The sequence below is a fragment of the Myxine glutinosa genome, chromosome 11 (assembly GCF_964187855.1).
Source record: "Myxine glutinosa chromosome 11, kmMyxGlut1.1, whole genome shotgun sequence".
Classification (NCBI taxonomy): domain Eukaryota; kingdom Metazoa; phylum Chordata; class Myxini; order Myxiniformes; family Myxinidae; genus Myxine; species Myxine glutinosa.
In genome coordinates, this window is record NC_136271.1 from 129,133,439 (window position 1) to 129,150,049 (window position 16,611).

Below are 16,611 nucleotides of genomic sequence, written 5' to 3' on the forward strand. Positions count from 1 at the left end.
ATCGATTAATTATTTAATTATTCGATTAATGACTAAACATTTTTTTTTTTTTTAGTTACAGATTCTGATGAAATGGTGGTGGTTTATGTGTTCTATTACCGAATTGATTAATAATTTAATTTTTTAATGATTCTTATTCATTTATTTTCATTATTAATCATTTATTTATTTTCTTTCTCATTTCGCCAATATCTCAGGCACCTTTTGAGCTGGGAAGCTAATATTTGGACATGAGTGACCAAGTGATGTGGCTATCAAGGATATTTTTGATTTATTGATTAATCATTTAATCAATTAATCGATTAATTATTTAATTATTCGATTAATTACTAAAAAAAAAAACTTTTTTTTTACAGATTCTGATGAAATGGTGGGGGTTTATGTGTTCTGTGACCGAATTCATTAATAATTTAATTTTTTAATGATTATTATTTATTTATTTTCATTATTAATCATTTATTTATTTTCTTTCTCATTTGGCCAATATCTCAGGCACCTTTTGAGCTGGGAAGCTAATATTTGGACATGACAGTGACCAAGTGATGTGGCTATCAAGGATATTTTTGATTTATTGATGAATCATTTAATCGATTAATTATTTAATTATTCGATGAATGACCTAATTAATTAATTTTTTAAGTTACAGATTCGGATGAAATGGTGGTGGTTTATCAAGGATATTTTTGATTTATTGATAAATCATTTAATCAATTAATTATTTATTGATTAATTGATTAATTATTTATTGGTTAATCAATGAATTATTTAATTTTTTATTAATGACTTATTTAATTAAATTTCTAAAAGATACATCTTCGGATGAAGCACTAGTGGTTTAGTTATGCTATTAGCCAATTGATTAAGAAAATATTTTGTGATAATCTTTTATTGATTTTAATGATACAATTAATCAATCAATTAGTGTACACCTCTCCCTCCCAATGCAGCCTCTATGAGCTGCACTGCGGTATTGCCGGGCGCCGGAGGCGCCCCGACAATGCCGCGCTGTAGGATATTTAATTATTTGGCATGGGGGCGGTGTACTTTGAATATATCTTTTCTTGTTGCCTAATTCTGTTGTTCTACAATTATTAGCTCACCTGGAACGAAGTTCTGGGGAGCTTATGCGATGGCGCGTCGTCCGTCCGTCCGTCAGTCCGTAAACACTTACAACAACTTCTCCTAAACCGCTGATGGGAGTGTGACCAAACTTGGCACAAAAGATATTTGTTATGAATGAATGAATGAATGAAGGAATGAATGAATAAAATGCTTCCATAAGGCACGGACGAACTTGTTATGTTGTGAGTAAAGTGGCATTTTTCTCAGAAATTACAAACACAATTTCCATTAAACTTCACCACAACCTTAATTACCCATGATGTACCAATGTTTGTTCAAGGCATTAGAAAAGTTGGGGTCTTAGGAAGTATATGGGGTTGGGGGAGGGAGGGTTTGCCCCCCCAATATAACTATTTTTTTGTTTATTTGTTTAACGTCATATGATGATGTTAGTATGATTCTACCTGCTGCCCTGTCTTCTAGCAACCATTGATATTGGTTTACGTAGTGCCGTGTACGGCCTGGAACGAATGAGGCCGCTGTGGGCGGGGCCGAGTGAGGTTGCTGTGGGCGGGGCCGAGTGAGGCCTGTGTTGCCGTTGCCTGGAATAAAGATGGTGCTTGATCCTCTCTGCATGTCCGCATATTTATAACAAAGACATTACGGTTTAAAATACCTTTAGTCAGTGCAGTATACTGTTTATTCTACCAGGTGAGTGCCCAGGGGTATTTCCCATATTTTTCAGTATACCCGAGAGAAAAAAGCCCTGAGAGGAGAATTTGAAATCCCCAGTGGGAATCTCTGTCTGCTGCCGCGTCCTTTGTTGTCTTGCACCCACTGCTCTTTCCTTGCTCTGCCTCTCTCATGTTTCTGCAGTGTACTCGCAGTCTGTTAGCAACCCACTTCTGGTAAAACTCTCAAAATCCAGGCTCACTCTCACCCCCACTCATATGTTCCTTTTTATCATGCATGTGGAACCAACTTCCTCGGTCTGTTCAATTTCATTCTTCCCTCCAGGACTTCAAGACAGCTGTTCACCACCACCTCAGGTCATCCACTATTCATACTTATGATATTTTCTATCCTCATTGTCCCTCCCCTAGCCCATCCCTTGTTATGTTTTCCTCCATTCTCCCTCTTTATTAATTTTTTTGTACCATTTGTTTTATCCCTGGTCTTCCCTTCCTCTTCTTGCTGCATTTGAACTTGTATCCAGCTTGTTCACACAAAATGTCACACTCTCCCTCTCTTTGATGTCATTCCTCCCCATGCCCAATGGTCCTCCATGTATCCCTCTTCCTGCTGTTGGTTTGTTTTCTCCCTTTTCCACTCTGTTCTTCTTTTTTCTGTCATGTTCCGGTCTATTATGAGCGCTACCTCTTCCCCGAGCCTTGACGTTGTACACAAAACAACACTAAACAACTTTCACTCTGTATATTGGTACTTGTGCTGACCAGTAGGGTCTGTTTGCTACAGCATTGCCTGCATGGGGTTCTACTTAAGGCCAGAATCAGTATTGCTGCTGAAAAGAATGTGATCATACTATTTACAATTGATGTGATCATTAACAAGAGTTGATATTGGAGGAAATGTGGGACCACTGAAATAGAATGATTATTGTCATAAAAACTACTACTTCAGAGGAGACTATACCCGGAGGGGAATATAGGTTTGCTCTCTGTCCGTCCGTCCCACCTGTGATTTTACAGACTTTTTCCCATACCTTTTAACATAATTCAACTAAAACTTGGTACATGGCTTTAGTATGATAACTTACAGAACAAGTTTGAGTTTCGGGGCATATCCCCAATTTTTCACTGAGTTATGTATATCCTGGTGTTGGCTTAGCGGTTAGGGTACTGGCTTGGGATCCTAGGATCCTGGGTTCGAATCCTGGTCGATCGCTGAATTAACGCCAGTGGGGTTGACTCAGCCTGTCATCCTTCCGAGGTCGGCAAATTGAGTACCAGCTTGCTGGGATGAATGATCCTGGTGTGTACCCCGGTTTAGAATAAGTACACCGTATCCCTGCGCATCGTAAGAGGCGACTAAGGGTTGGCGTCAGGAAGGGCATCCGGCCATAAAAACATTGCCTCAAACAGGGAACCATGATTGTCATGGGGCCCGCAAGGCTAACCCCTGCTCGCAGGGAAAATGGCCTAAAAAAAAAAAACCATCATTCATTCATATTCATGCCCTTTTTGAACTTTTCAAATACTCGCATATTATGCATTGCACAGTTTTCAGCTGCCCTGACTCCACTCCAATGCTTTACATCCATTGGCTGGACAGCTGGCCTGACTCCACCCCAATTAAAATCAGGCGCTGCCATTCCATGAAGCAGCACAGATTGACAGGCCTCAGGACTTAAGGCGTGAATGTTAGTCCATGGCCCAGTGCCATTGGAATGATCATATATGGTATCGTATTCCTAAATTTGATCCTTATTGTCATGTAGCATTAGATATTAGAAGGCATCGATAAGCAACTGAAATTGGCACTGCTTTTGACCTTGAATGTATCCTGTAGGATGTTGGCGATTAGTGACATCTCGTCAGATGTTAACGGATCCATTGCCTTCATGTCTCAATGCACCACCATCGATGAACCATTCTGCATCTATCACCCAGACAAGGGAACAAAATATAACTGGTAGGAAACGATTATATTGTTGAAATGTGTTTCTTTGCCCATCTGGGCACCTCCCGATGGCTCCAATGCCATATTTGGTCTTTCATTTGGTTCTAATGCCGTATTTGGTTCTAATGCTGTTGGACATCATTATACCTACGATATGGTTTTAATCATACAGTGCCTTCAGAAAGTATTCACACAAAAAAAAAAAAAAATTCTAAAAAAAAAAATTCCACTTTGACATGAATGGAGTTTTATACAGTGCATTCAGAAAGTATTCAGACCCCTTCACTTTTTTCACATTTTGTTATGTTGCAGCCTTATGCTGAAATCGTTTAAATTCATATTTTCCCTCATCAATCTATACTCAATACCCCATAATGACAAAGAGAAAACAGGGTTTTCGAAAGTTTTGCAAATTTATTAAAAAGAAAAAACTGAAATATCACATTGACATAAGTATTCAGACCCTTTGTGATGACACTTGAAATTTAGCTCAGGTGCCTCCCATTTCTCTTGATCATCTTTGAGATGTTTCTACACCTTGATTGGAGTCCACCTGTGGTAAATTCAATTGATTGGACATGATTTGGAAAGGCACACACCTGTCAACATAAGGTCTCACAGCTGACAATGCATATCAGAGCAAAAACCAAGCCATGAGGTCGAAGGAACTGCCTGCAGAGCTCAGAGACAGAGTTGTGTCGAGGCACAGATCTGGGGAAGCCTACAAAAAAAATCTTTGCTGCATTGAAGGTTCCCAAGAGCACAGTGGCCTCCATAATTCTTAAATGGAAGAAGTTTGGAACAACCAGGACTCTTCGTAGAGCTGGCCGCCTGGCCAAACTGAGCAATCCGGGGAGAAGGGCCTTGGTAAGAGAGGTGACCAAGAACCCGATGGTCACTGGCTGAGATCCAGAGATCCTGTGTGGAGATGGGAGAAACTTCCAGAAGGACAAACATCACTGCAACACTCCACCGATCTGGGCTTTATGGCAGAGTGGCCAGACGGAAGCCAAACAGTTCAATCTTGGTTTCATCAGACCACAGAATCTTGTTTCTCACAGTCTGAGAGTCCTTTAGGTGCTTTTTTGCAAACTCCAAGCGGGCTTTCATCGAAGAATTATGGAGGCCACTGTGCTCTTGGGAACCTCCAATGCAGCAGAATTTTTTTTGTATACTTCCCCAGATCTGTGCCTCAACACAATCCTGTCTCTGAGCTCTGCAGGCAGTTCCTTCGACCTCATGGCTTGGTTTTTGCTCTGATATGCATTGTCAGCTGTGAGACTTTATATAAACAGGTGTGTGCCTTTCCAAATCATGTCCAATCAATTGAATTTACCACAGGTAGACTCCAATCAAGGTGTAGAAACATCTCAAAGATGATCAAGAGAAATGGGAGGCACCTGAGCTAAATTTCAAGTGTCATCACAAAGGGTCTGAATACTTATGTCAATGTGATATTTCAGTTTTTGCTTTTTAATAAATTTGCAAAACTTTCTAAAATCCTGTTTTCTCTTTGTCATTATGGGGTATTGAGTATAGATTGATGAGGGCAAAAAATGAATTTAAACGATTTCAGCATAAGGCTGCAACATAACAAAATGTGAAAAAAGTGAAGGGGTCTGAATACTTTCTGAATGCACTGTATGTAGATCAGTGACAAAAATCTCAATTTAATCCATTTTAAATTCTGGCTGAAACACAACAAAATGTAAAAAAGTCAAGTTGTGTGAATACTTTCTGAAGGCACTGCATATATATTTAGAAAAGTTCTGTTTTGTTTTGTATAAAAACACACTTTTATATATATATATATATATATGTATATATATATATATATATATATACATACACACACACACAAGCAACGCATCCAGGTCCATCGCATCCATCCATCGCATCCAGGTGTAGCATGCAGCAGCTACACCCGGATGCGTACACACCTCCACCCCCACCCAGTGAGAACACATACTACAACAACAAAACAGCCTCCTCTCCCGGAATCCACAGCCCCACATCCACTCACACACACACCAAAAAAAACCGACCGACCACCTACCCTTACAACATGCACCACTCAAACAAAAACACATTCATGCAAAACCACACCCACTCCTGCAAAACACACACACACACACACACACACACACACACACACACACACACACACACACACACACACACACCATTCACACATCTCCATTTCTCTTCCACACTCAGTCACTACCCCTTTTGGCTGAAATGAGCCACCACCCACAACCTCAACCTACACCGTTCGACGTGCCTCTATAAACTTCCTCCAAATCTAAAGTGAGCCTTTCAAGGCAAACTGGGTCACACATCCTCCTTATTTCTGTCCCACACACTCCAAGTCGAGCAAGAAATTCAGAAAAGGAATCGCCAACATACCCTCTACACCCCACCTCAAATGGCTGACAAGGAACTCGCCAACCCTTCTCCGGACACTCTGCCTCCAGCTCACTGTACTTTTCTCTCTTCCTCTCGTGCATCTCCTCCATGTTCTCTTCCCAAGGTACAGACAATTCCCCTAAGATGACCTGTGTCGTGAAAATCAAGCACAGACACGACTTGACCCTTGCGTAGGTTTAATATCATTTAGATCTGAAGTAACAGCCTGTAAAAATACATTCATGCAACAGACATTAGAATCAGAGTATTACATGGGCAATGTCCGATATCAATAGGTAAAACAAAACAAGCTCAGCATATAGGGGCGTACATACCATTCAAACTACAGGACTATGTCACAGTAAGTGCCGCTGGAGTGTCCGTGCGCCCCGGTTGTCCCGGGTCTTATAGACGCCCCTTTTAGTGGGATAAGCGTGGGATAAGTGGGATAAGCACTCCCTGGGTTCACCTTCGGTATAATTTCACTACATTCTCCCCGCCGTTAGAACTATACTGCCGCTCGGCAGGTGGCAAGCAAGCGTCAGCAATAATCGGATGGGTCACGTCAATCCACGTCAGTCGGTTCACCCGTAGCGGTCGGGGCGGCGAACTACCCTGCCAGTTCGTGTTCAGAAACTACCGGGTACGGCGTCCCCAAGCCCGGAGTCCCCCGCGTCGGAATAGTTGCCGGAGGTGGGTGTCGGAGGGGGCGCCCCAGCGCCTTCTGGTAAGGGAGTGGGTGACGACGGAAGTGACGGTAGTAGTTCCATAGAGGAAGCTTCGGTAGAGTCCATAGACTCGTAGATGGGTTCGTCGATATCCCTGTCATCGTCCCCACATGGGGCGAGATGGCGTACGGAGACAGTAGACTCGCGGCCGTCCGCCGTTAACACGCGAGCATGCTCGGGATTAGCCTGGAGGACCCGCACCTTATCAACAAGGGGGTCGTACTTGCTAGCGCGAACCGCTCATTTGAGATAGGCGGGCCCCGGCTCAGCGAGCCAGCTGGGTAAAGATTGGATACTACCCGAGCTTCTAGGGTGGTGGAACAGTCTTTCGTGAGGAGTCTGGTTGGTGGCGGTACATAGGAGAGCCCGGATCGAGTTTAGAGCTACAGGTAGCGACCACGCCCATTTATCGAGGCCTCGGCCGAGGGTCCGGAGGCTTAGCATGACGGCCCTCCATATAATCCCATTAAAGCGTTCGATCTGCCCATTCGCCTGGGGCTGGTACGGGGTGGTGTAGCTCGAAGCGACATTATTCTGGAGCAAGTAGCCCCTCACCTCCTGAGACAGGAACACCGCACCCCGATCGGTATGCACGTAGGCCGGATACCCAAACATAGAAAACAAATTCTGCAGGCACCGGATAACCGTGGCAGCCGACATATCCCCGCACGTATAAGCAAAGGGGAATCGTGAATACTCATCAACGATAGTGAGCAGCTAACGAGAGTTACTCGACACCGGCAGCGGCCCCTTGAAGTCCATCGCCAAGCGCTCCCACGGTCTAGTAGCCCTAACCAGCGTCCCCATAGGAGGGTTGTAAAAGCGCGGTTTGAGCTCTGCACAGATAGTGCAATCACAGTAGATCCGGCGGATGTCCTCAATCGAGTACGGCAGATTACCACTGCGCACAAAATGCGCGAAACACGCCACCCCGGGATGACACATAGTGCCGTGCAAAACGCGCAGTCCCTCCAAAGTTACAATTCCCGCGCAAGTGGCCAGCCTCGATAAGGCGTCGGCGACCAGGTTATCCTTCCCCGGGCGGTATTTGATGGTGTAGCAGAAGTCGGCGAGTTCGATACGCCAACGGGTGATTTTCTCATTCTTAATGCGCTGAGCATGTAAGGTGTCGTACATAAATGCAACGCTTTGTTGGTCCGTGACGATTTGGAAACACTGCCCAAGCAGGTACGGCCGCCATCGCCGAATCGATTCGATGATCGCGTACGCTTCCTTTTCGACAGACGAATGCCTCCGCTCGGCGGAGGTGAGAGTCCGCGAAAAGAAAGCCACAGGGCGTCCCCCTTGGGAGAGAGTCGCCGCTATCGCATGATCCGAGGCATCACTTTCCAAGACGAAAGAGGCACTCTCGTCAATCGTCGCTACAGCGGCACCAGCGATGTCGGCTTTAAGGCCCTCGAAGGCCGCCATGGTGGCCGGGCCCATGGGGAACGTGTCGCAGGCCACGAGGGGGCGGAGCTTCGCAGAGAAATTTTGCACCCACTTTGAATAGTGGGCGAACAGCCCAAGAGCGCGTTTCAGCGAAGCCCGATCGCTAGGCGGAGCCATATCGAGCAAAGGTCGCAGACGCTCCTTATCCGGAGAGACAGAGCCATGGGTCACGGTGTACCCCAAAATATCTACCGTGCGTAGAGAGTAATGACACTTAGCCGCATTCATGGTTAGGCGATATTTCCACGCGACCTCGAGGAAGCGCTTCAGATTAGCGTCGTGATGCTCCTGGTCATACCCACAAACTGTAAGATTGTCCAGATAGACAAAGACATCGGTCAAGTTCTCCTTCGCAACGAGGTCATCCATAGCCCTCTGAAAACAAGAGAACCCCGTTAGTTACCCCAAAAGGGAGTCGAGTGAACTGGTACAACCGCTGACCCGATTCAAAGGCTGTAAAGACGCGATCAGCCCTAGAGATGGGGACCTGATGATACGCACTACGCAGATCGAGAGTGCTATAAACGGAATACAGGGCCACCTGGCGTACCAGGGCATCCATCCCCGGTAAGGGGTAGGCATCCAGCTGGGTAAAACGATTAATCGTCTGTGAGTAGTCGATTACCATGCGCCGGCGGTGGGCCTCACTTCGCACCACTAAGACTTGGGCCCGCCACGGCGACCTACTGGGTTCTATAATACCATCCTTTAAGAGCTGGGCCGTTTCTTCCGCAATGAATTGCGCGTCTGCGCGAGAGTAGCGCCGCGATTTTACGGCTACAGGGGTACAATCAGTGGTCAGGTTGGGGAACAGCGAGAGAGGCTCCACGTCCATCTGAGCGAGGGCGCACACAGCAAGCGTGTCCGGCCCACCGAAGTCTATTTCCAAACGTCCATGTCGCTTAAGGAAATCAAGTCCTAACAGAACGTCGGCACATAAAGCAGGTAATACCATGAGATACACGTCTGGGAACGTGCGTCCCTTTATCACAGGTTTCAATCGACATGCCCCTTTTGTGCTCAACCGTAGTCCTTGGGAGGCCATGAAGATCCGTCGTGTTGTCCCGAGAACCGGCCACCCATGTTGATGCACTAGTCATTGATCGATAAATCTATCCGTAGACCCCGTGTCAATCAAAGCTTGCACAAAAACGCCCGCGACCTTGAGCGGAATGATGGCCTGCGCAAGGCCGGCAGACCCGGCAGGTATTGTACCGGCCGGGTGAGAAGATCGCATCTCGCAAGTGGATCCCACTCTGGCTGCAATCTTCCGGGCATCGTCGGCAGGTTGGGCCTCAGCAGGAGCATATAAATCGTAATACCCACTGTCAGAGGACGTTCCCACGCCGGCTGCAGTTTGCCGGTCGTTCGGGCAGCCCGTGGAGGATCCTCGTGACAAGCGCATAGTTGGCTCATCTGCAATTTCATATGCCGGAGTGAGTGCGTGTAAGTCGTAAGAGCTGCCGCCAGATGGCGCTCGAGTCACGCGAGAAGGATCACTGCCATCTGCAGTTTCATATGCCAGAGTGAGTGCATGTAATTTGTAAGAGCCGCCGTCAGATGGCGCTCGAGTCACGTGCTGCGTTTGCCGCACATCAAGAGGAGTTTCCAAAGCAGGAGCATGTCGCTTGTTTGAAGGAGGCGTTCGAACGCCAGTCAAGGTCGGTCGCTCCTCGGCCGGTCGCGTTCGCGCCATTTGTTTCGGCGGCCCGGTGTATCTCACCAAGGTCGTGCGTGCAGCCAGAGGCCCGCGGGAAGGAGGTCTGCTCATCAAAGCCGAGTGAGGCGCCCCGTCCGGTGCTCGATCTGTTGGCTCAGCGATAAGCCCATTCAAGGTCGCGTGGGTGCGCGTGCCCCATGCGGCCTTCCTGCAGACCTTTGCAAAATGGCCCTTGGTGGAGCACAGATGGCATATGGCCTCCCGAGCCGGGCATTCAGATCGAGGGTGCTGCCGATTCCCACAAAAATAACACTTCGCGTACCGGTCAGGCCGTGGCCGGGCAGCGGCAGCAGCAGTTAGGCCGGAAGCGGAGTCCGTTTCAGGAGCACCCAGAGTCTCGACCGTGGTGGTCGGGTCCTCCCCCATATCCTCGGCGGTAACCCTCTCCGGTCGCGCGAGTTGAGAAGTCCCCGCCACGACCCGTGGGTGGTCATAAGCGGTGGATTGTTCACGGGCATCTGTAAAGACGCGTGCCAGCCGTAGTGCCTCCGTAAATGTCAGCTCCGCGGTCTCCAAGAGTCGGAGCCTCAAGACTCCAGAATTAATTCCGGAGACGAAAGAATCTCGGAGAAGGTCATCCTGGACTTGCTCATGGGTCCGAACCTCTTGGATGCAGTCCGCCAATAGGTAACGCAGCTCCTGCGCATAGCGATCGATCGATTCCGATGGTTGTTGTCGCCGCTGGGAGAGTTGATGCCGGCCGTGCACGGCGCTCCGTGTCTTTACGTATAGTCGCTTGAGCTCAGCCAGAGCCGTAGCGTACGTCTCAAATCAAGCAATGCTCCGGTAAACGCTGTGATGGACCTTCGACTGTAACATGTACAGCTTCACCGCGGCGGTGGGCTCTGTTTCGTGAGCGGCGAAGTAATTCTCCAGCGTTTTGAGCCAGTGGGTGAACTCCGATCCCGACCCCTCGGCTTGAGCGTCGGCACCGAGAATCGGTACCATGATCATCTTGTGTTCAGTCATTTCGTCGATCTAAATGATATTAAAGTCGTGAAAATCAAGCACAGACACGACTTGACCCTTGGGTAGGTTTAATATCATTTAGATCTGAAGTAACATCCTGTAAAAATACATTCATGCAACAGACATTAGAATCAGAGTATTACATGGGCAATGTCCGATATCAACAGGTAAAACAAAACAAGCTCAGCATATAGGGGCGTACATACCATTCAAACTACAGGACTATGTCACAGTAAGTGCCGCTGGAGTGTCCGTGCGCCCCGGTTGTCCCGGGTCTTATAGACGCCCCTTTTAGTGGGATAAGCGAGCACTCCCTGGGTTCACCTTCGGTATAATTTCACTACAACTTGTCTTGTTTCACCTGACCAAATGAGAATATCAGGCCGCAACTTTGTCACACAGATCTACTCTGGGAATACCAATTGTGGCTTTAGGTCTGCCACCACCTGCCAATCACAAGCATCTGACAGCCCTCTTGCTTTCCACCTCCTCCTCTTTCCACCTCATACCACTTGGCCCTCTTTGACAAACCACACCTCTCCCCCAACGGTCTCCTTCTCCACTCTTCTCTCTCTCGATCTCAGCACCTCTTGTTGCACCATCTGCACGACTACCGCCAGCACCTGATCATGTCGCCACTTGTATCTACCGACTGCCAATGATAATGAGCATGCACTCAGTGCATGCTGCACCATTCCCAAACCTCCACACAAAGAACATCTCTCCTCCTGCAACAACCCCCACAATCTCAAGTTTACTGGTGAAAGAAGCACATCATGCATTGCCCGCAACAGGAAACTCAACAATATTGGCTCCATCCTCCAAATCTCTTGCCACCTCAATGTCCTCACCCGCACACCTTCCCACCACATTCATGCATCTTGCTGTGCCTGTCCGACTGTTTTCACATATCTCTGCTCCTCCTCCACACATTTAATGAGCTATTAAAAAGAATACAGTGTCATTGGGAAACACACATTTAATGCGTGATTAAAAGATACAGTGTGATTGGGAAACACACATTTAATGAGCTATGAAAAGATAAGTGTCATTGGGAAACACACATTTAATGCGCTATTAAAAGATAAAGAGTGTGATTGGGAAACACACATATAATGCGCTATTAAAAGATAAGCTGTGTGATTGGGAAACACACATTTAATGATCTATTTTTAAGATTAACAGTGTGAATGCGAAAACACTCATATAATGAGCTATTAAAAGATGAACAATGTGAATGCGAAAACACTCATATAATGAGCTATTAAATGATGAACAGTGTGAATGGGAAACACACATTTAATGATCTATTAAAAGATGAACAGTGTGAATGGGAAACACACATTTAATGAGCTATTAAAATATGAACAGTGTGAATGCAAAACACACATATCATGAACTATTAAAATATGAACAGTGTGAATGGGAAACACACATTTAATGAGCCATTAAAAGATGAACAGTGTGAATGTGAAACACACATATAATGAGTTATTAAAAGATGAACAGTGTGAAAGCGAAACACATATTTAATGAGCTATTAAAAGATGAACAGTGTGAATGGGAAACACACATGTAATGAGTTATTAAAAGATGAACAGTGTGAATGGGAAACACACATCTAATGAGCTATTAAAAAATGAAAAGTGTCATTGGGAAACACACATTTAATGTGCTATTAAAAGATGAACAGTGCGAATGGGAAACACACATGTAATGAGCTATTAAAAAATGAAAAGTGTCATTGGGAAACACACATTTAATGTGCTATTAAAAGATGAACAGTGTGAATGGCAAACACACATGCAATTAGTTATTAAAAGATGAACAGTGTGAATGGGAAACACACATCCAATGAGCTATTAAAAGATGAACAGTGTCATTGGGAAACACACATCTAATGAGCTGTTAAAAGATGAACAGTGTGAATGGGAAACACACATCTAATGAGCTGTTAAAAGATGAACATTGTGAACGGGAAACACACATATCATGAACTATAAAAATATGAACAGTGTGAATGGGAAACACACATTTAATGAGCTATTAAAAGATGAACAGTGTGAATGGGAAACACACATATCATGAGCTATTAAAATATGAACAGTGTGAATGGGAAACACACATTTAATGAGCTATTAAAAGACGAACAGTGTGAATGGGAAACACACATATAATGAGTTATTAAAAGATGAACAGTGTGAATGGGAAAACACACATCCAATGAGCTATTAAAAGATGAACAGTGTCATTGGGAAACACACACATCTGATGAGCTGTTAAAAGATGAACAGTGTGAATGGGAACACACATCTAATGAGCTGTTAAAAGATGAACATTGTGAATGGGAAACACACATATCATGAACTATTAAAATATGAACAGTGTGAATGGGAAACACACATTTAATGAGCTATTAAAAGATGAACAGTGTGAATGGGAAACACACATATCATGAGCTATTCAAATATGAACAGTGTGAATGGGAAACACACATTTAATGAGCTATTAAAAGACGAACAGTGTGAATGGGAAACACACATATAATGAGCTATGAAAAGATGAACAGTGTGAATGGGAAACACACATCTAATGAGCTATTAAAAGATGAACAGTGTGAATGTGAAACACATATTTAATGAGCTATTAAAAGATGAACAGTGTGAATGGGAAACACACATGTAATGAGTTATTAAAAGATGAACAGTGTGAATGGGAAACACACATCTAATGAGCTATTAAAAGATGACCAGTGTGATTGGGAAACACACATTTAATGAGCTATTAAAAGATGAACTGTGAATGCGAAACACAAATTTAATGAGCTATGAAAAGATGAACAGTGTGAATGCGAAACACACATTTAATGAGCTTTTAAATGATGAACAGTGTGAATGGGAAACACACATTTAATGAGCTATTAAAAGATGAACAGTGTGAATGGGAAACACACATTTAATGAGCTATTAAAAGATGAACAGTGTGAATGGGAAACACACATTTAATGAGCTACTAAAAGATAAACAGTGTGAATGGGAAACACACATTTAATGAGCGATTAAAAGATGAACAGTGTGAATGAGAAACACACATTTAATGCGCTATTAAAAGATGAACAGTGTGAATGGAAAACACACATCTAATGAGCTGTTAAAAGATGAACAGTGTGAACGGGAAACACACATATCATGAGCTATTAAAAGATGAACAGTGTGAATGGGAAACACACATTTAATGATCTATTAAAAGATGAACAGTGTGAATGGGAAACACACATATCATGAGCTATTAAAAGATGAACAGTGTGAATGGGAAACACACATTTAATGAGCTATTAAAAGATGAACAGTGTGAATGGAAAACACACATCTAATGAGCTGTTAAAAGATGAACAGTGTGAACGGGAAACACACATATCTCACACATCTCCGGAACGGAAAACACACATCTCCGACCGGTCTCCGACCTTGTGGTTTTGTTTTTCTCTCAGCGGTTCGTCAAATGCGCTGCAATTATTTTCGTTCTCTGTTTCGTCCCAGTCATTCACCCCATACCTCCTTGTTTAATATCTCTACTCAAAAAAAAAAAACCCCAATTTTTTTTTCCTTCTCAGGTCTTATTCGTTTATTTGTTGTTCTTATTTGTTCATTCGTTCTTCGTTCATGTTGTTCGCGATCACGCGATCACGTGGTTAGAAATGTATAATCTCTCCCCATAACAACTATTTTCTCTCATATATTATAACACCTTTTTCTTCCTCTCCGACAAAAGGATGCTTTCGTCTTGCTCACCAAATCTATTCATTCCAAAAAAAAAAATAATACCATCTCTTACAGTTCCCCTTTTCTACATTCCCTAAACTCTCCAGAACTCCACCCATCCTTCAGCTTCCTCAAACGTATTTTTGACTCGAAGGACTCAAACTCATTTTGCAAAAAAAGTTCGTTTCCCATGAATCGTATACTTTTCAAAATCCAAGCTCACCCCTCCCCTCCAAATCTTCCCCATCCCCCCTTCCCTCCAAAACTTCCCCATCCCCCCTCCCCTCCAAAACTTCCCCATCACCCCTCCCCTCCAAATCCTCCCATCACCCATCTCTTTCAAATCTCCCCCCTTGCCCCTTCCCTCCCCGCCCTCCTAAACTCCCCCCACACCCCTCCCCTCCGAGACTCCCCTCTCACCCCTCCTCCTCAAAGCATCCTCCCTGCTTCTTCCCCCTTCCAACTTTCACCTTCATCTCCCCCAACCTTCTGCCTCGCTCTTCCCCCTCCTCAAATAACACCTCACTGTGCCTCACCCAATCTCCATCAAACCTTTTGTCCGCCCCATTCTTCCCTTTCTCCAAGCTATTCTGAAATCTCTGACACACCTTCAACAGCTCTCCCTACCTCTTCCTCCTCTTCCACATCTTACCCTACCCCTCCCCCCCCCTGTTCTGTACCCGATACTCCCCCTTCCTCTTCATTAACGGTATGGACCTCAAACATCCGGGGCCTTCGCTCAAACTTGACTGATCTCTCTGTACAGGTTGCTTCTGACAAACCAGATGTGATCTGCTTAACAGAAACTTTCCTCCTTCATGATGTCTCTGATGCCTTGGTATTTCTCCCGGGTTACTCCCTCCTCCGGTATGATAGACCTGAGCCTCGTCCTGGAGGTGGGGTTGCTATCTTTATAAAAAAAACTCTCTTCCTCACTCGCCCTCCACTGCCCTCTCTCCACCTCACCCCCAGGAATACCTTTGGCTACGGCTTCCCCTTCGCTCCCACCTTTTGTTCATATGTGTGTTGTACCGTCCACCAAACAGTGATGACTCCATCTACATCTCGCTGTCTGATAATATGGACCAACTTCGATCTACCCATCCCAACTCTCTCTTCCTCATATGTGGTGATTTCAATTGTCACCATGCCAGTTGGCTGGGTGTGGGTACCCCTCTCACCAGCCATGGCTCTTCAGCAAAGGACCTCTGCGACTCACTGGGACTGACACAATCTGTCAATTTCCCGACCCGGATCTCAGTCAACGGAGCATCTTCTCTTCTGGACTTGGTTATGACTAACTTCCCTGAAAATGTCTGCTGCTTTTCTTCTGCTCCAATCGGCTCATCTGATCATGTGCTTGTCAAAGTGGACATCTCTCTGACCATTCTCAGAGAGCCTCCTCAGCGTCGACGAGTCTGGCATTTCACTCAGGCCAACTGGCACGGTCTTCAAGCAGCCATCAATCATCTGGACTGGTCTCCCATCTCTACCGCCTCTGACATCAACTCATCCTGGGAATTCTTTCAAAGTAAATTGCTCTCTCTCATGCACAGATTTATCCCATCTCGTCTTCAGTTGTCATACCTTTCCTCCCGTCCATGGTACACGGAATCTTGTGGTGAGGCTGTTGCCCTGAAACAACTTGCTTTCGTCTCCTGGAAAGCAAATCCAACGGAAGGAAATCTCATTTCCTTTCACAAAGCCCGAAACAAATGTGTGTCCACCCTCAGGAGAGCCAGGAAACAATATCTCACCGTTCTCAAGACCGAACTCTCTTATCTGTCTCCCTCTTCCAAATCCTGGTGGCGTCTGGTCAAATCTGTTTCTGGTGTTTGTTCCCCCTCCATCCCCTCCCTCACCTCAAACGGCT

General features: G+C 45.2%; 1 protein-coding gene across 6 annotated transcripts in view; it reads left to right on the forward strand.

The window, feature by feature from the left end:
* The window catches only part of LOC137436882 (alpha-aminoadipic semialdehyde synthase, mitochondrial), a 248,802-nt gene that overhangs the window by 58,441 nt on the left and 173,750 nt on the right, over positions 1-16,611 (forward strand). For all 6 annotated transcript variants that reach the window (XM_078787110.1, XM_068131086.2, XM_078787111.1 and 3 more), the window contains one exon: positions 3,592-3,714. In XM_078787110.1, the coding sequence (XP_078643236.1) occupies positions 3,592-3,714 (123 nt within the window). The remainder of the gene's footprint in view (positions 1-3,591; positions 3,715-16,611) is intronic.